General features: G+C 42.2%; 1 protein-coding gene across 4 annotated transcripts in view; it reads right to left on the bottom strand.

Moving 5' to 3' along the window:
* Positions 1-19,991, bottom strand: part of LOC136349431 (protein bric-a-brac 1-like) — a 143,854-nt gene that overhangs the window by 17,965 nt on the left and 105,898 nt on the right. For all 4 annotated transcript variants that reach the window (XM_066300968.1, XM_066300970.1, XM_066300969.1 and 1 more), the window contains one exon: positions 2,622-2,679. In XM_066300968.1, coding sequence (XP_066157065.1) covers positions 2,622-2,679 — 58 coding nt within the window. The remainder of the gene's footprint in view (positions 1-2,621; positions 2,680-19,991) is intronic.

The following is a 19,991-nucleotide window of genomic DNA, read 5'->3' as shown; positions in this document are numbered from 1 at the left end:
CACAGCTATACATATTGCCTAGGTGCCTAAACTCTCTCCAAATTCTTCCCAAACACAATATTTTATAAGAAATAACTTCTCAATCTCTCTCTCTCTCTCTCTCTCACCGCCGAAGGTTAATAACAATTTTTTCGAAATAACCCTACTTCACTCTGTATAGTTTGAACAATCCGTCGAGATTTACCTGTAAACATTGCCAAATCCCAAAGCAAACCACGACCGACCCATATTTGTATTTTATTTATTATTAATGCATATTAACATTAAGCGATGTCGCAAACAGTTTCTCAAGGCCGATTTCAGCTTAGGAATTGCTAATCCCTGCGCGCTAGATCTGCCGCGCTCGGCGGCCCTCAAAGGCAATTTACTCGTTTTTGGATAAAATTTATTTTAATAGAAATGCCGTCGGAAGGGGAGACGTGGAGAAAGGGAGAGAGCGAGTGAGAGGGGAGTTCTTATGCCCGAAATATGATAAATTAAATTCGGGAATAGTGGAGTACCAATTTGATTAAACTCGCAGAAAGCCAGGCATTTCCGGGACTCGCCTCCCCCCCGGGTCTGTAGCCCCCGAATCGATAACTTGGCATAAATTATACATAGAGGCGTACTCGGATGAAATGAAACAATTTCACATTAATAGCAACTGTTTCATTAATATATTAGTAACTGTTATAAATAAATTTAATTAAATGCATAATTTATGTGCCGCGAGGGGAGCGCGCAGGGGATTGGCTGAAATATTGAGATATGATGGCCGGTCGCCCGGTGGTTTAATCTTTAATTGATCCATTATTGGGCCCTTCCGACAAGTACTTTTGCTCATTTATTAACACCAAAGCCCGCGAGCGAACCCAATCTAAACCTACCTAGTTTTTGCGATATTTATACCGGTTGCGCAACATCACCTCTGACGAACAAGGTGTTATTATTATATTATTATTTCAACAAACCCATAAATAATAACTATATAATCATAATAGTAATATATTTTATATTATTTACACAGGTTTTATTGCTGACACGTACAAGTCGTAATTTCCCTTCTCCTTAAATTATTTTATGTATCCTAAATAAACGGTTATTTATATTATGTTTATTCTATATCTCGTATAAACGTTTATAATAATTATTGCTAAACTCGCGTCAAAGTGCCGACATATTTACCGACCAGTTTATGATGTTGCAATGCGCAAATTGGGACAAATCAATTGGGGCCAAGTCCGGCCGCGCCGGAGGCCTGCCCCCACCCCACGCAAGGGGGGAAACTTGGAGAAAGTTATTACGCGTGCAACGCCACCCGTATATCTTTCATCAAAAAGAAGTTTTAGTCAACGCAAAGCCCCTATATTATTCATGCGCCGTAAACACCATGTCTTTTGGCAAATAGGAATATAAATTTCTTATGTGGAACACAACAAGTTATGGACTACGAGGCAAAAAAGTACTTTAACTTGACGTAATATATTTCGCTTTAGCTGGAGAGAGATGTATGGGTATGAGAGCTCGTGGGAGTCGACGAGAGGGAGATACGAGGGTCACGCTATTATTTTTCTAACAACGTCGATGTTCCCCCTTTACTGGTGCTGCTCCGAAGAAGTGTCGGAGTGCAGGCATTCGGCAAACACCAGGCGAGAAATAATTAATTTGACCAGAACAAAGTTTGCATATTTCGATGTTTAAATATTGAAAAACACACCGCGATATTTATGATTTAAATAAAATCATTTGGTTAATGCACGCTTTTTGGGCTCAAAATATTGCACTGATTGACTTTCGAACCTCTTCACCCGACAGTGTAAATGCTAGATGTCTAGGTATTCGAAAAAACTAGATGTTTTGGGTGGTAGGACACCTTAAATGCTCTTATGTCTAGACACTTAAAAAAAACAAGCGTCGAATTTATAATTTATATCTTCAAAAAAGGACTCTTTTAATGGGGATGAAAATCAAAAAAATTTTTTGAGGGGAAGTGAAGCAGATAATCACCCTGGAGCCCAGGCGTTCTTTTCTAAAAATTTGCTTTCAATTAAGACTTCAGAGAGAGTAAATGCCCCAATGTCTAGAAATTTACAGCTACGCCATGGAGCTTCAAATTAAAATTTATATATTTCGAAGACGAAGTCTTTCATCTCCCTCAGAATGCTAAAAAGCTAAAATCTGCTTTATTCCGCAAGGTAGAAGCGCATAAATACTCCGATGTCTAGATATTTAAAGAAACGTCAGGTGAGTTTAAATTTAAAACTATTGCTTCTCGGAGCTGGAGGCTCCTGTTTTGAACCCAGACCCTCCAGAGCTTGAAATTTGTTACAGTTATGTCGTGGAAAAATTTGAGCATTCAGATGTCTAGAAGTTTCGAAATGCATAAATTCAAGTTTTTTTTTTTAAATATTAATAAATTTTAAATTGACAATAAATTTAAAGTTAAAAAGAGTTTTTGGCACAAAAGTACCAAAACCAACGTGTTTTACCTGCGCTTTATTACTTTGTTTCACTGCATTTATAAAATTAATCAGAACGAGTCATAAGCGACGATAAACCCGGATGAAACCAAAGTAAATATGGCGTCATTTATAAAGTATTATCTCAGCCATACAGAGTGGCTCTAATTTAGTGACACTTACCGGCAATGGAGGAGGTGGAGGCTCCGAGCCAAGCGTGCGAGGATTCCAACAGCTTGGCCTGAAAACAAAGAGAAACATATAAGATTTTTGGGAGAGGTGTCTGATTTTCGACGATAACTGGGAGTATCGCGAAGTGGACCCCGTACGCCAATGGTTTTACCTCTAAAAGCAGTGTTGCTTGTATTGTAAAAGAGGCGCACGAGGAGCCGCAATGTAATTGTTTTTTGAAATCCGAGATTTCCAAGCACATTACGGTGTGTTTATGAGTTAAAAAAAACCGTGGAATTGTCTAGAAGAAATAGTCGCAGTAAAAAACATTTAAATAAATTCACAAACTTTGTAAATAAGACTCTCACGTCAATGGTTTTGTTAATAGTAATTAGTACTGCCGTTATTGTTTTTTTTAATTTAAATTATTTTCGAATTTGAGACGAAAGAGTTTCATGCGTGTGTTACACATTACCCAACAGTTCCAACAAGCAGCAAAAGAAACAGTTAACTGTCCACGGGCTGAGCGTGTCCCCCCCGTTTCGGATCATCACGATGGGACTTTATCGTAAATCTAAGAAAAAAATTCTAATTTGCCAATTAAAGCTTAAAAGCTCTCCGACTTCCGTCACATAGAAATTCTAATAAATCTTCGTCTTTATGACAGAGCGCACATATACACACGTTCCATTTTTCCCGTTTATCCCCCCCCCCCCCATCGTTGGGGGGAAACAATGGGGAAATATTAGCCTGATGAAGGCCTAAAAAATTAGAGTTTTCAACGCACACACACAAGACGGAGGAGGTGGAGGAGGCCCTTTGAAACCAGAAACGTGTAAGTAAATGCCTCGGCAGTTTTTAAGGCCTAATACGCGTCAGTGGCGTGCCGTTTATTTTAAGCGAGACAGCGTAAACACATTTATTAAAGCCTGGAAGATGTATAAGATTGTGAGTAAAGTGAGAATAATAATAATATTTAATGGTGCATATATCTCGCTGTCTTCCGGTTGTTTCTGCATATTTGAAATCTTGCCCGACCATAAATTTCGCCGACTTTGTCAGGCGGTGGTGTCGCCGCATTAGTGCAGAAGAAAGGTGCAGAAAACAGAGTGAATCTAAAAATAAAGCTCGGGGTAATAATGTGTACAATTATTGCACTTTCGCTTCGATACGGCTTCCGGAGGCAATACGAAACAACACGAAATAATAAAAACTTTATAATTTACAGAGAGAAATAAAACACGCCGTTAAACTGGAGGTTTTAATTCATTGTTTATTTTATAGGTATAAACTTACACAAACATATAAAAAGGAAATAGTTTTAGTACAAAGCTGGGCCCCGGTTCGATCCTTCCGCCCCCTACGTAAACAACCAGAAATAAACTTTTATTTCTAATAAATACGATTTTTAAATAAATACCGGGACACTGTGTAAATATTTTCTTTCCATTCAAACGGGCGAGAACCCGTCGCATGTTTGTTCTTGTCTTTTGTGTGACAAGTCATAAACATCCCTTAGCTTTGGAATATCGAGAGTTTTAACCCTGAAAAAAGTAATTAACGAGATTCTATTTTGAAGTAATTAACCATGGGCGTCGCCGTAGAACGAAAGCGCCAAGGGAAAAATGCCGCGTGACGAAGATGGGCGAAAACCGGAAGAATTCCCAATCGTCTTCCAAGTTGTTTTGCTTCAACTGATGCGGTCACTTCGGGCGATACGGGGGTGCTCCGAAATAAATGAAAAAACACGAAAAATCGAAAAGGAAACAGGCCGCGGCTCATCGCTTGAAGTCTTAGAACCTCTGCACCCTCCGAGAAGGGCGGCGAGCCCGCCACTGATAAACACTGTTAATGATAAAACCTCTTAACGTGATGTAAAAAATCCCGTCAAATGGGGCTAAAAGGGAAAAACCGATAGTTCGCGGGCAAAATTCGCAGTTATGGAAGACGCGGCACGCCACTGAACACCACTGCAGCCAGTAAATTCTTATTTAGTAAACAACAAATTAATGTAATAAATTTTTTTTTCACGTAAAAATCGACTACATTCTACTAAATTCGAGAAATTTACGGATGACGCTGGGTCCTAAAACATTGAGGTGACGTTGACAACCCCAGTGATATACGACACCCCGAGCACTGTAAACAGTGGCGGGCACTACTTGTGGTTGACGTCATTTCGTTGCTCATAAAAGAGAACCGACTCCTCTCAGGGGTGGCCCGTGCGGGGTGGTATGTGCGAGGCGAAACTGATAAAATTTATCGAACCCGACCTGCCGTTTGCTAATGTTGTATTCGATTATGTAAATGCGAGGTGCATTACTACATTCGCGAGTGAGAGTCTACGCCCCTATCTCTCCGTGCAGACATTAATTCGCAATTTTTCGTTTATTTCCCTATAAAAACTTTTCCGTGTTCTCGTGCGAGAGCGCCTTACACGTAGTGTGGGCCGCGCAAAAATAGAAAACCATTTCGAATATTAAATTTAAAATTACCGCCATTAAGCGGAATGCTTTCGGGGAACGTACACATATTACCGAAATTGGAAAGGGCTCTGCTTCGCGGATTGGTCGATGGATGTTTTCGACCACTTTCCGACTTTCTTGCCACCAACGAGCGGCACGGCAACAATTAATTTTGCAAACTTAAACCTTAAACCGCCCTCGCGATTTGCCGCGGGCGTTATTTGACCGTGCTTGAGGCAAAGCGGCCCTTGAATCAAAAATATCTTATTCTCATTTAAGCGCTTCAACTTTAAGTATGTTTAAACCTCGCTTAAGCGGCAATAAATCACTCAAAGTCGCTAACCTTTTATTTGACACTAAATATCCCACTTGCACCAACACGGACATTCGTTGGCGTCGCTCATTTTCAATCCCGCTTGACAGACGACAGGACAAGATTGATTTTGACAAGTGACGTAGAGCGCCATGTGCCCTCACTTCCTTTACTCTCGCGCACTTATCAGTGTGTGGCGGAGCTGGTAGCGGAGCAACTGTCACCTGTCAGGCTTGACAATGTGACGTACTCTAGGGTGACCCTTCGGTTCCCTAGGTACTCCAGGACCCGGTAAAAATCTTCCCCTAGCACTTCCGGCAGGTCATTCTAGAACATTCTGCCGGAAAGGGAAAAAGGAGCCCGGGTTAAACCGCACCTGCGCGGTGGTCCGTCCTTTGTTCCCGGGGCGGAGTATCGAAATAAAGGACCGGGGGATTCACTCTCTCTCTGGCTTTTCGAAACGACGGAAGATAGGTTTTAAGTTTGTGCAAGATATATTGCCCTTTTTTACAATTATGTTAGAAGACTAATATTTACAATATATACATATGTACATATTCACACAAGTGCTGAGTCTATCTACAACTTCCGCAAACTCAAGTCGGGTGGTGAAAGCGGCTCACCACAAGCCCCCACTCGACAAGTGCACCAATTGTCAGTTTCGTTTGTTTCTGCACGGACTTCGACACAGGGGACGTTTGACGACGCAAATTATTCCGGCGCCGTCGCCATTTCGTCGGAAACATCTCCTCGCGTACTTTCCTGCCCGGGTGCGAATGGTCGAATTTCGGATTTTAGGTTGAGAAATTCCCCGCACAAAGCGTATTTTTTAAAAACGGCTCGCAAAATCACCCTTTCACGGCCTCGTCCTTCCGAGGAATCTCGGCTCGTCATACTTCCTACCAATCAGATTGCGCCTCCACAATTTTCAAGTATCGTCATATATTACTTGGTGGTTCAAGTGAGACTTTCTGCCTTTTTGCACTCTAAATTTCAGCAAAATCGATTGGGTTAACAGACTAATCTTGCCGATGCAAGGAATCGAATAAATCACGTTTTTAACTGGTATTTTGAATCGATTTATGTACAGATACATTTAGTAATTAAACACGTTTCTTAAGGTCTAACTGAAGGGCGATGGGATGGTTTGACGGCGAAGATGAGGAAAGTGGTTGCATCTAGAGGGCCCTAGCAAAAATGAAGTTCAGGGGTGAACTGAAGACTTTTTGAAACGAGTTTCATCTGCAGAATTTTACAACACAAACAGTGGCGCACCCGTACACCCCCCTCTCAAATTGATTTGAGCTGCTCTTGCAGAATTTCTCAGCTTTCCGAATCTACTCACTAAAACCCGAACTTCTTACTGTGATTTATTTAAATATTGAAAAAAATTTAGCATCGCCAAGGACCGCAAAGAAAGCAGGAAAAATGTTAAAATATCTTATTAATCGCAGATTTCAGCGAGCTTTAAAGGAAATTACGTCTCTGCCTTGGCAAAGTGTAATAACGCATATGTTAAAAGAAGAAGAACCACTGCGGAGCACGGATAACCTATTTAATACGATAATAAAGCTCATTATCTAAGCCAGCAATGATAGTATCACCGATGATACTTCTGAGTTCATACCCATCTGTACGCACACCGAACACCGTATGTATGTAGTATGCATATACGGAGTGTTATCTGCGAACGTGGCCAAACTTCAAAGAGTAATTCTCTGCCCGATTCGAAGACGAAAGGTTCAGAGGGCCAGTAAGGCTTCGGATTTAAAATACGGGGTGTAAAAATTTTTTTTTTCGTTAAAAAAAAATGCCCCGAACAACAAGCAAACGAAAACTAATATGAGGTTGAAATTTGGTGACAGTGCGTTAATGTAGTACTATGGGTTAAAGCCAGAAATTTAAGAAAAATCAAACAAGAGAAACGTTTTATTGAAATTACACTTAGACAAATGGTATGCAGTTTTTTTTTTTTTAGTGGAAAAACATCTAACAATAAGTAACACGGAACTTACATTAGTTGCTGAAAATATCCCCCTTCAGCTCCAATGTGAGCATTAGCTGGTCTTAATATCGATCGTTGAACACGTTGAAATATTCCCGGTGCATATCTTATCTAATTACAGGAATCCCGTATCCGTTAGATTAATTCTTCTTCGGCGTTGACCGGAGCGCTATAAACGAAGGGCTTCGCACGACCCCAAAGGAAAAAATCTGACGGATTCAAATCCGTTAATCTGAACGGTCATGACTGTGCTTAACGCCACAAATATATAAAAGGTTTAAAACAAGTCGGTGGCGCATTAATGACAATAATAACCACAAATCTCCATAAAAAACGAGTAAAAGGTTATTGAGACTTGAAAGAAGACAGGATTTTTAAAAAGAAAGTTTGCCGCTCGGTTTCCTGAGAACGAAGCGTTACCGGTACGTTTGTTTATATCGTCTCAGAATCACCTAAGGAATCGCCCCTCGAAGTCTGGCCACGTACTCAAAATCACCCCCTGTACATGAATATGTTATTGGGTTGTCCGATAATTAATGTCGTATTTTTTATGTTTTTTCAAAGTGAATGTGCTTACATTAACAATAAATGTTAATCAATGACGTGGCGGCCATCTTGGTGGATGACCTTCTGCCATCTTTCGGCAAGTTGGGAAATTCCGCGTTCGAAAAAGCCTCGATTTTTATAAGTAAAAAATCGATTTAACTCATTTTTAACGGCTCGATCAGAATCGGAATTTTTGCCATTCAACTGATTTTGAAGAGAACGAAAGAAATGATAATCTGATGGCGCCAAGTCAGGGCTATGCGGTGGATGAGGTGTCAGTTCCCAATTTAGTTCCAATAATGTCTGACGCGTTGCTAAAGACGTACGGGGTCTAGCTTTATCGTGATGGAACAGTGCCCCTTTGCGATTGGCAAGTTCAGGACGTTTTCTTTTGATTTCTTCGTTCAATTTCGATAGCTGGCGACAGTAAACGTTCGAATCAGCAGTTTGGTTCCTTGGAAGCAGTTCAAAATAACGAGTACCCATGTAGTCCCACCACACAGATAGCGAAATCTTCTTTTGATGAATATCGGCTTTGGACGTCGATTGGCGCAATCCGAGATAAACCGGTGCGGTTTATCTCGTTTGGTCCATGATCGTTTTCGGGCTACGTCATCGTAGACGATCCATTTTTCATCACCCGTTATGGCTCTTTTTAGAAGTGGGTCGTTTTGGGTACGATTCAGCAAAGAATCGCGTATGTTAATGCGTCGAGGTGAGGCGAATTTCCTTCAACTCGTGAGGAACCCAAACATCCAATTTGCTAACGTACCCAAGCTTTTTTAAGTGCTTAATTCGATATGTTCAACTTTTCAGCTAACTCTCGAGTTGTCATGCGCCGATTAGCTTCGATTAAGGCCTTTATTTCGTCGTTATCAATGGTGATTGGGCGTCCAGCGTGTGGTGCATCTTGGACATTAAAATTTCCGGAACGAAAGCGAGAAAACCAACGCTGCCACTGGCGTTCGGTAAGGCGGTTCTCACCATGAACTTCACGCAATTTCTTCTGAGCTCGTACTGCATTTTTGCCCTTTCGAAAGTGAAATAATGAAATGTGTCGGTAATGCTCATTTTAATCGTCCATCTTCAACTTAAATTTAAAACGACTTCTTGTTTACCAATCACGTTCGATTTTCGATCGAAAAAAGCCTAAAACATAACCTTCAAAATGGCATATAATGACATAAGCGACGAGATCACTGTTACTCGCTATGTGTAAATTGAGCCATCTATGAGAGTAAAACGACACTAATTATCGAACAACCCAATAGAATACACGTGCAGTGGTGGCCGTAAGTATGGAATATTATTTTAATTCGATAAAATATTTATTAAAAAGTATTAAACAAAGATTGCACAAATGCTTGAAGGACTTTATTTAATTTCCTATAATTATAACATAAAATTAAGATTTCTAATTGAAAAACTTTTTCGAAAAATGGAAATGGAAAATTACACTTGGACAAAAGTATGGAATATTTTTTATATCACGGTATGGAGCCTCTGACATCGAAGCTGCATTGAATCAATTATATTCTGGCACGTTGAGGAAGAAATGTTTTTCCATTCTTCTTGTGTGATCCCCCGTAATTCTTCAGCATTTGACACTAACTGTCTAATTTTTCGTTTCAAATGGTCCCACAGACCTTCGATGGGATTTAAATCAGGAGATTGTGCGGGCCATCCTATAACATAAATCTGCTTTCCAATAAACCAATTTTTAATCAACCGCGAAGAGCGTTTAGGATCGTTATCCTTTCGAAACCGCCATACCAGTGGCATTTCTTCCTCGGCAAATGGAAGCACGTGCTGCTCTAGGACATTTTTGTATAAAAACCGATCCATTATTCCATCAATTTTGACCAGTAGGCCAACTGCAGATCTCGGAAAAGATCCCCGCACCATCAAACTCTGATCGCCACGTTTAACAGTGGGCTTTTGGTGCTTGGGATCAAATCTCTCCCCTGTTGGTGGCCGAACACAAGTTTCTCCATCGGAATCGAACAGTTTGATTTTGGTTTCGTCACTGAACCGAATTCCATTTTTCGGGTGTCCAAAAGAGATGTGAACGTGTGAACTTAATTCCGGTTTTTTTTTGGAAATTAATGGTTTCTTCACTGCCAATCGCCCAAACCATCCAGTATCACATAGACGACGCCTCGCAGTACGATCACTAATTTCAATACCGCTATTAGTCGTAATTTCTTGGTGATTTTTCGGGCTCTTTGGAGGATATAATTTTAATATTATACGTTGGTCTGTATGGGCTGTTGTTTTTCCGGGACGTCCTGCTTTCGGACGGTTTTTTACGGCGTTGAAAGCCCGAAACTTCCTCAAAATTTTCGGTACACACCCCTGGCTCACATTAAACGTCTTTGCGATGTCCTTCGTGATTGGCCCCGTCACTGGACGTCACTATTCGTGATCGAAGATCTTCCGAAAGACATTTTTTCTAACCATTTCGGCTTCAAATTTCGTCGATCTGCAACGCTCGATGCTGAACACTAAATGCGAAATGAATTCAAATCTATGATGTTCCATGCTTTTGTCCACCTAAAAAAATGCGTTTATCGGTGAAACTTCGACATAAATGCCGCACGGTTTAAAATGGAGAATCGGCCTGTGCCAGTTTAAATACGCCAGAATGGAAGAAAAAGGCAAACTTTAGCTAAACAAACTTTCAAAAAGTGTTCCATACTTGGGGCCGCCACTGTGCGCCGTTGACGCGGCTTTAACTTTGACCGTTCGGAAACGTTTTGAACCACTGCGATCGCCGGGCTTGTTCACCTCCGACCCACTCTTCGCGTGGCCTGTCGCGATAACTAATTTCCTCAATATTCAGATGAATTATATGAGAACTCTCCAACCAAAAAATATCTTTGACGGCACCGCACGGGTGCGCGAGGGCGAAGGGAAACTAGCAAGTGTCTACTTATCGCCCCGGGGTCTTTCCCCTTACCGGGGAAATTACAGTGGTCTTGTCGTAGCTGCGGATGAGGAAAATCCCGATAAAAACAAACGAACTTGATTCCCACCATATTGCGAGATCGAAAGGCCTAGGCGGAGAGCTCATTCGAAGAAACCAGATTTGTTTCCGCGGTTTTACGTAATTACACGTACATATACGTATAGTATTCGGTTCATGGTAGAGCGGACATATTACAATATAAAGCGTATTTGCATTTCGTACGGAGAGCGGTGGCGGCGGCCGTCTAAAAAGCGCCTAAAACGTTTAAGCCATTTAGTAGACTAATTTTATGCGGACTTTTTTATCTTTGTACTAGAACAACACAAAGACCAAGGAGAAACAATACGTTGCCTGCATATATTATAAATCCTCCGGAATGATCAGAATTTTCACCGGATATTAACGTTTTCAGGCATCTTGATAAGCGTAAATTAACAATTGTTTATTACCGTTATTTTCTTTTGTTTGTTTTAACCGGTCTGTCTTCGCGCGAATTTCAGCGTATTTCGCTTCTTCCAATGCGCATGGAAATTTAAAAAAAAAAAAAAAAAAAAAAAAGAAAAAAGAAAAAAAAAAGAAAAAAAAAGAAGAAAAAAAGAAAAAAGGGAGACAGTTCAACGGCACCCAATGACACGTCCCTGTGCCAGGGTTTTGGCCATTAACCCAAGTCATAATAATAGAGCTCCACATTGTTCCGAAGGCGAATTATTTGTATTTGAATAATATTTATGTCATTATAATGCATGTGTCACTTGTGTGTGTCGGTTCCCCCGTATTATTACCGCCGTACAATGCCTATAATTACTTTGTTATAGAAATGAATTGCCGGCGCTGTTATTAAGAAGGACCGTGGAGTATGACGTGGTCTTTTTGCACGGCCAAGGGAATGCGATAATGGCCAATAGCGTTCGAACGTGCACATGCGAGTACCGAAACAGTCCAATAATTAATAATTACCGTATATACATATTTATCACCGCAAAAGTTAATGCATTAAAATTGACGCAATTAAAATAATATAGAGAACGGTGGGCCCAATAATTTACGATTAATTGTATTCTATATGGACATATAATTACAAATGGTAATTTGCATAATAATTTGTACTAATTATTGTTAATTTATGTAATAGTGCCTGGACAATGCTGTTGCATGGCCATCGCTTTTGCTGCCATTTAAGCACAAAGAAGCCCCATGAAAAATTAACCCCCGCCATCTCCCTTCCTCCATCGACCCTTGACCGGACCTCATAAGCAATTGGCACTTTTTAATATTAAAGAGGACAATAAGGGCCGAGCTCGCGGATGAAACATTCACGAAAAAAGTGGAAAACCCCCTTTTCTTTAACAATTCACCGGGGTTAAAAATTCAGCGGCCGCCACGGAGCGGCTTCAAAGAAGCGCGCACCCCTTTCGCCGTCCCGCCGACCCCCGTCACTTTTTACGTGTCGCAGTGACGTCACCGCCGCCCCCTCCCCCCCGAGAGGCCCGGGCCTCCTCCAACTTTAATGGATGTTAATATTTAATTGTATTTGTTCTTATGAATTATAAAATTGTTCAGTAACAACGTCTGAATTAGTAATCGGGTACACACGTTGCCGCGGCCGTTTGGGGAGTACAATCGGTGCAGCACGTAAGGGGGGTTCGTGCGCCACGTTCCGGGGGCGAAGTTCTCTTCCGTTCGAACGGACGTTTAGCAGGGGGACACGCAGATCCATTGCGAAAGACGGAAAAGTACCTCGTCCACGCGACGGCCCCAACTGTCCGAAGTTTGACGTGACGGGTGCGCACGCGCGCCTCCACCAACCGGAGAGGTGACCAGGTCACCTTGTCCGCGCCTAAATTTTAAACGGCAAAGTTTAATTAACGGATTTCGGGGAGAATAAAACGAGACGTTCTCATTAGAATTGTCCTTATATTATTCAAATTACAATTACCAACTTCCCGCTCATGATGCATTTACTGCATTATCCAGGGGAGAAAGACCTCGTGTGCTTTAATTCCGACAATAATTTCATTAAAAGTTAACCACGTGCCCCGGTGCCACTCACAATAATACCGAACCTTTTGTTTCGGGATAATATTGGGGACATTTTCTGTGTAGCTGCTTGATGCAATCTGGACGTGAAATCACGCGTTTTTATAAATGGGCCGCCGTCAAAACGCATAAAAAACGTAACAAATCGTCTCGGCGGCAACACGAACGCTCCCTCGCGTGAGTCCATCGCTATTAAAACCTCGTATAAACACCTTGTAACAATTAGTTTTGAGCCCGGCGCTAATGCGCTCTCGCTCGCCGATTACGCCGCCGGCGACCATTTATCTGACGTGTGGATCCGACTTTAGATCCAGACAGCTTTTTGGTCTGCACGTCGTTAGTGTCGAATAAAAGAGCGATAATTTTAGGAGGATCCCGGAGTGTTAAATCTGAAAATTTAGGGGGCGTACTGGGGAGAAGCGACTCTAAAAAAAAAAAAACAACTGAATTTCGTCAAAACGAAAAATCGCGGTCGGCGACGGCGATCTTCCGAACGTCGATGGAGGTTAAATCCGGAGATCGAGGAAGCCATTTCGAGGAAAAAACTCTGCACATGCTTAATTAAGCAAATGCCTCCTGAAATAGTGTCCGCAGGTCCTTGTGAAGAACGCCCTCGCTCAATTACGAGTTCTCATTTTCAATAGTAAAAATTAAAAAGGCTTCATCCATTTATGTATGGTCTAAATGGCATTTGCAGACATTTTTCGAATTGCCCATCGATCGGAGCGAGCGGATCGAAGAAAAATGGCCCAGAGAAAACCGTTGCCCACAATGGAGACATGTCAGCTTGTTAAAAATACTTTATTGCCCTTCGTGTCCTGTCCGATGCGATTGTCTTTCTTTCCTCGTCGGGATACACTCAAATTTATATAACTGAGCACGCTGTTGCCGGTAGGTCCGGCTCGTCTCTCCTTATAATGTCATTTTCGATTGATAAATTATTGAGGCAATCACCGCCCTCTATCGTGCCATCAGAAAGCGTAATTAAACACAGCGGAAACTCACACGAAATTAAAAATATCCTCAATTATTCAACTTCGAATCGATATTCTATATGTTCAGTTGTTTTCGATAATTTATACATTATGTTCTTAAACTGGAACTCCGTGCATGCAACTTTAACCACGAAATACCGGGTAATTTTACATTTACCTACGTCGAGGCTGTTTTATGCAACGGGGACATCCATATTTAATGGCCGAGACTGTCTTTTGAGCTAAGTGATATTTAAATAAGACAGTCTTATAACCGGGGTATTTCTTTTCGAGGGATGAATATTTTACGTTGTGCTTTGCAGCCGGAGACGACTCCAATTACATTTCTAGAATTTCGCGGAACTGCTGCGATTTTTCCATTGGTCAATACCGATGGCTCGCCCAGCGCTCTCACTTGTTTTGGTGCTAATTGCCCATTGGTTAATTTGGTGGGTACCGAGGTAGGAAGGCGGCGACTGCCGCACACTGACGCATTTTCGTGATTTCGCGGGCAATTCGTGCGTTCTCTCGGTTCGGCAAAGTTCCGGTACACCTTAACCAAACCGGTTGTTAATATGGCGCTGAAGTCATTTGCCTTTTTTGGAGGTGTCATAGGTATGACTCTCGTCCTACGTGGCACATGTGCGGATGGAGCAAGTAAAACGGCACACGTTTTCTCGATAAATCAATGTAAAGCTAACTAAAAGAAACTCCTCGCCGAGCATTTGCACTTCGGATCCGAACGTTTTGGGAAATTCGAAATTGGGAAAAAAATCGTAGACGAGCCCTCAAGTTTTTCGACAATCTAGAATCGAGTGAAAGTATTACCGCACTCGAGAAGTCCAAATCGGGGAGTCCCGGAGCCTGCGTTGAAAACATTTTTCCCGTCCTAATCCTCACAGAAACCCAAAGTCGTCGCCATCCTACGACTGTCCGGTAAGCTCGTGTCCGAGAAAATGTTGCATTTTTTCGTTTCCAACGAATCGAAGAAAATGGGGCGTTGCCTTGTTCCGCTCCGAATTAAAATCGGAACACTTTGGCGCGATAGTGATCCGACAGCAACAGAAAAAAAAAAATCTATTTTCGCGAAAACTAGATTCGTTCTACTGCACGGCTTTTTAGTTGTGAAATCGTGCGTTCCTTTGTGGATTTATCTAAAATCGAAAACAAGAAAAATGCAAATCCATTATCGAGCCTTGAAAACAAACACACCAGAGCCCAACAAAACGCGAGAGGATGGGGCAGACCCCACCATCATCCCCCCCCCCCCCCCCGCGATCGATTCGTCCAAAAAGACGTAAAAAAAGTGCGGCGTTTTTTAAATTAAAAATTTTTATCTGCGCCGATGTGCCGCGAGAGAGTCGCGTCGCACACACGGCAAAAAAAAATTAACAAAGATTAAAGAATTAAACTGATTTGTTGTCGGGCAAAGAACAATCAATGCTCAAAACGCGGGCATTTTTTATTTATTTGCCCCGACCGGCCGAGAACAAAGTTTAATAAACGAAAATAATGAAAAAACTGAGCTGCTGGCGCGGTCTGATAGATGGCGCAGCCGGTTGGATAAAGCTCTCCCCGAAAAGCCTTTTGAAGCGAGCTGTCAAAAGATATCGTCATATTGCCTTTTCGATACGTATATGTGCACAGTTCGATTTTTAATCTTTCCCTGCGTTAAATATTAACGGAAAGTTGTGTATGTATGTACGTAGACGTAGGAACGAAACATAATTTAATTATTAACAAACTGCAGCCCGAATAAGTCCCCGTGAATTATTGAGCGTATAAATATTAAATTTTCAGATAGGGCTTAATGCACGAGATGTTTACATAAAATACGAATTAAATATTTACCAGGCAACTGGGAAGTTGTTTGTATCCAGTTAGCGAAGTGATTTTTGTTAATAGTAATCGTCGCATTTGAATACTATATGAGTATAAAAAAGCCTTATTCAATGCTAAAAAGTCTACTGGGAACATAACAATCGGCGACCCGGAAGCCACGCACTGTCGTCAACGACAATAATTTTTAATATACATATTCGTATTTAATAAAAGTTTGAATTATTTATGAGCTTTCTTTTGTTTGCGGCTTTAAAATGTTACAATTACACGTCAGTCATTCTAGCTCAGCTTACACGTTTACACCTATATATCTAATTTTGGAATTATCACCTTTCTTACGCTTTCAGTCCCGTAATTTATTTATCTTTTTTTTTAATTCTATTTAATGCCCTGAGGACGGTTTGACAAAAAGCGAAACGTCGGTAATTTCCGATACCGAATTGCTGGCGCAATTCCCATTACGGAGCCGTCAAAAGAAAGTTTCACCGATCGCGACAGCACACATTACAAATGTTTAATCAATCGAGAATGTTTTCGAGAACGTTCTAGAACGGCGACGCGTACAATTTTTGTTTGATTTACAACGCGAGACTCGTGCGAAGTCTATGAGCGAGAGATAACTTTTCCGCTTGGCCCTCGAGAGAACGCTCGAGTCATCTGTTAATTTGTAAATTAGAAACACTTTCTGGAACATACGGGAACGTTCCAGTCTTCGCTCGGTCAGGGCGTAGGCGCGCTTAAAGAAGAGCCGGCGTGTGGCAACAACTCGGTTATCTGCATCGCGGAAGTTTCCAACAATTAATTTTGTTCAGAACGTTCGAGAATGTTCTACATCTTGTTCGATTCAGAGCGAATGTGAGATACTTTCGCTCTTTAAAGTTGACTTTTTCGCATCTGCATTTAATATTCAAAAAAAAGAAAGCTCTTGAATCTCTTCCAGGGAAGGAGATCAATACCCCATTCCGAGACACCCCAATCCAGTGGCGTGCTCCCCTTTTTTGACTCCGGACTAACGTTTCCGACGTCTGCGCCTCTGGAAATCGAAAATAACTTAATTAATCTATCAATCGAACCGTTATATGAGAGTGAGTGCTCGCGGAGTGCATCTCGGGCCTCGAATGCATTCGGTATGTTTGCACAAGTCGCGCGAATCCACCGTCTTGCATAATTCACCAAACATTAGCACTCCTCTCCCGGTGGTTGTGCTCCTCGGTAAACGATTTAATGTCTTATTGTTTGTAGTGGGGTTGCATAATTTATGGTCTAATGCCGATATTGCATCCCTATATACGGAGAGCAGAAAACCCCGGTTGCTCCGCGAAAAGAACAAATCTCAGAATGATTAGCTCCATCTATTGAGTATTTACTAAGAGGAGTGGCACGTCAGTCAGTCGTCGTTTAACCGCTGAATAATTTATGAGCTATGATTTGGCCGATTCAGGTTTTTTTTAACAAATTTTCCAGTTTCACGTGTATGGGAGCATAGATATTTGCGCCGATGCCGCACGAGACGCGTCCGGAGTTTATTTTACCTTTTTCTACTTTGTCTCCCCAGTGATTCGACAGAGGAGAATGCGTTCGCGGTCCAGCGAGACAAACTGCCGAAAACAAACTGTCAAATTTGACACTTCGCCTAATTGAAACTAATGCTCGAATTGGCAAGAAACACTGTTCCTTCGCCGACTGTGGTCCCAAGGAAGCTGACTCATCGCAAGAATGTAATTTTATATACATGAGCGAGTATTAAATTAATGGCGAAAACATCTTGATTTACTCGGACGGATCTAATTTATACATACGCCGACCGACAAAGGGGAGAGGAGAGAACATATGGCGCCGACCCGCGGATGCTCGAACTTAAAGAAAGTGGCACAAAAATAATTATTTATAGAGATATATCCGAATTGAGTAGTTGCTTCGGCCACCGTGTATGAGCACTATTCGGGGGGCACAAATATTTGTTTCTGGCAGCAGCTGTGCGGCTGGGGGGGGGGGGGGGGGGTTCTAAGACATAAACCTAATAGAGCCTTGTTTATTTTTCTTAGGAATTAGTTTTGAACACGTCAAATAAATTCTCTTTCTGTTGTCTTTTTAAATTGTCGCCGGAGGTTTTTACAGGGGCACATCTAAGAATTTTGATTCCGCCTCCGAGCGCAAGTGAGAATCTTGCGGTGCTCGCCCCGTCTTTTCGATGGGGCCCCGTATGATTTCCAGCTTTGTTGGCTTTATAAATTAGACCGTGCCGGTATTTACTTTGGAATTAGGCTTTCTTGCAGCAAATGTTCTATGGTGCTCGCTAAGTTGGAAAACAAACGAAAATTGGATCAGTAGAATCCGACGCACTGTGTGTGTGTGTGTCTGTGCGTGTCAAGATCTCTCTCTGACGTCTTTTTTACCATTCCGATGACAAGCGATATTATATAAATCCGCAGCGTCCCTCTCCCCCCTCCCCCCCCCCTCTCTCTTTCGCCCCGCTCCAGCGATATGAAAAATTAAAACGATCCATTACGCGGCCGGGACCGTAACGCGGATCACTTGTCGGAACAAAAAAAGAATAATAAAAAATACAAAATGCGACATGGCCGCGAATTTATCGTTTTAATAATAGTAAATAAAGCGGATCGCCATACGATTCGGCGCTAGCCGGCTCGATTATGGTCGGTGTGCACTTTTGCCCATGTTCGCGGGCTAAATTGGATTTTTACGCCGGCCCTTCATAAATTCACAAAGTTGGCCCGCTTAAATAAACGCCCCGAATGTCATATTGTTTATGCCGCGCCCGGAAGAAACCTGATTTACAACTTTAATATGCATGTGAGCGATCGCCCTGTAGATGGAGGAAACCGACCCTGAAAAACGTCGGAACATGTGGGTCCTGAGCCTGTTTTTCGTCAACGGCGGGAATGGGCGAGATTTACATACATGGGCTGACTCGATCGTGTCCTAACAAGTTTCGAATGTTGCTCCGAACGTTTTGCGTTCCTTAACATTGCGCTCTGCCTCTCTGTCCAAACCGATTCTTTTCATTTCGCGTGTCCTCAAGTTCGGCATTGGCATTTTTCCCATTTGTCCCAGCGTTTTTCCTCACGCGTACCCTTCGATTTTCCACCAGTTTAGGTACGCGCCCCGGTTTGGACAAGGTGAGGAGGGGGGCGTCGGGACTCCACCGTGCGCGCCGGTCAAAGTTCTCGCCCCGAGTTTTCGGGACGCGCCAGTGGTTCGTTTGGTCACCACTCCGGTTCCCCGCAGGTCGAATTTTCCTCCAAATTTCTTTACCTCGAACCGTCGTACGATGCATTTGTTCTGCGGGCGCGAGAGGGGGGGAGGGGGAGGACGGCGGAGGATGGTGTTAAGACGTTATTATGCAAGTTAGTCAAAACTCAACAACGACGGTCTAGACGTTAACAGAGCCTCGGATGGTCGTTCGGGCACTCAATCACCAAGATGGCGCAACTTTGCCCCATTACCGTGATGGTTATGGCTCTGTTATTGTCTATTAGAAGTGTCGCCAACTGAGAGAGGAGAGAAACTTTATAACGGCGGCTCGTATAAAATTAATTCCGTATAAAGTTGTCGGCGAAGTGCTCGAGTATTTCGTTTCGGGCCAGATAAAGCGGCGTTTAACTCGCGCGAACGCGGGTTTAATCGCCCTTTTTGTGTTGCTGAAGATAAAAGGTCGCTAACACAGACGCTACAGTTCGAAATTGTGCAGTCATTTTGTCAACTGTCTGGAAGATCAAATATTAGCTACATCTGTCGACAGTTGAACTAACTAAGGAACGTTGAATCGAATGTCTCTCGGTTGGTTCGGGTCGGTTTAGGTTCTTATTATTGTTTTTTACGTTTATTTTACACACATTTACAGAACAGTCGAACTAAGCAAAAAAAACAACGTCCCTCAGCCGATCCAACTGTTGGTTAGCGCGAGCTCAGTTTCGAAATCCGAAAGCCTGTCAAATTTGACAATCTGTCAGTCGACCTTGTCAGCTTTTGGCGAGGTAAATTTCAGGACTTTTGTACCGTTCTCGAGACTTAGAGTATCAAGTCGTATTTTCAAGTATTAGAACTGATACTTGACCAATTAACGTTCTAAGCGCAATTTTTGCCCGAAACTCGAATGCACGACAATTGAAGCTAATTCGCGATTTCCTAATTGAATAGCGTCATTGGCGGTTAGTTGTCAGTATAATTAAAGGATTAAAGAAGGCTTTGACTAATTCCGCTTGCCGATC

This window comes from Euwallacea fornicatus, chromosome 37 (assembly GCF_040115645.1).
Source record: "Euwallacea fornicatus isolate EFF26 chromosome 37, ASM4011564v1, whole genome shotgun sequence".
In the NCBI taxonomy this organism is placed as follows: domain Eukaryota; kingdom Metazoa; phylum Arthropoda; class Insecta; order Coleoptera; family Curculionidae; genus Euwallacea; species Euwallacea fornicatus.
This window is presented reverse-complemented; position numbering and strand designations above follow the sequence as displayed.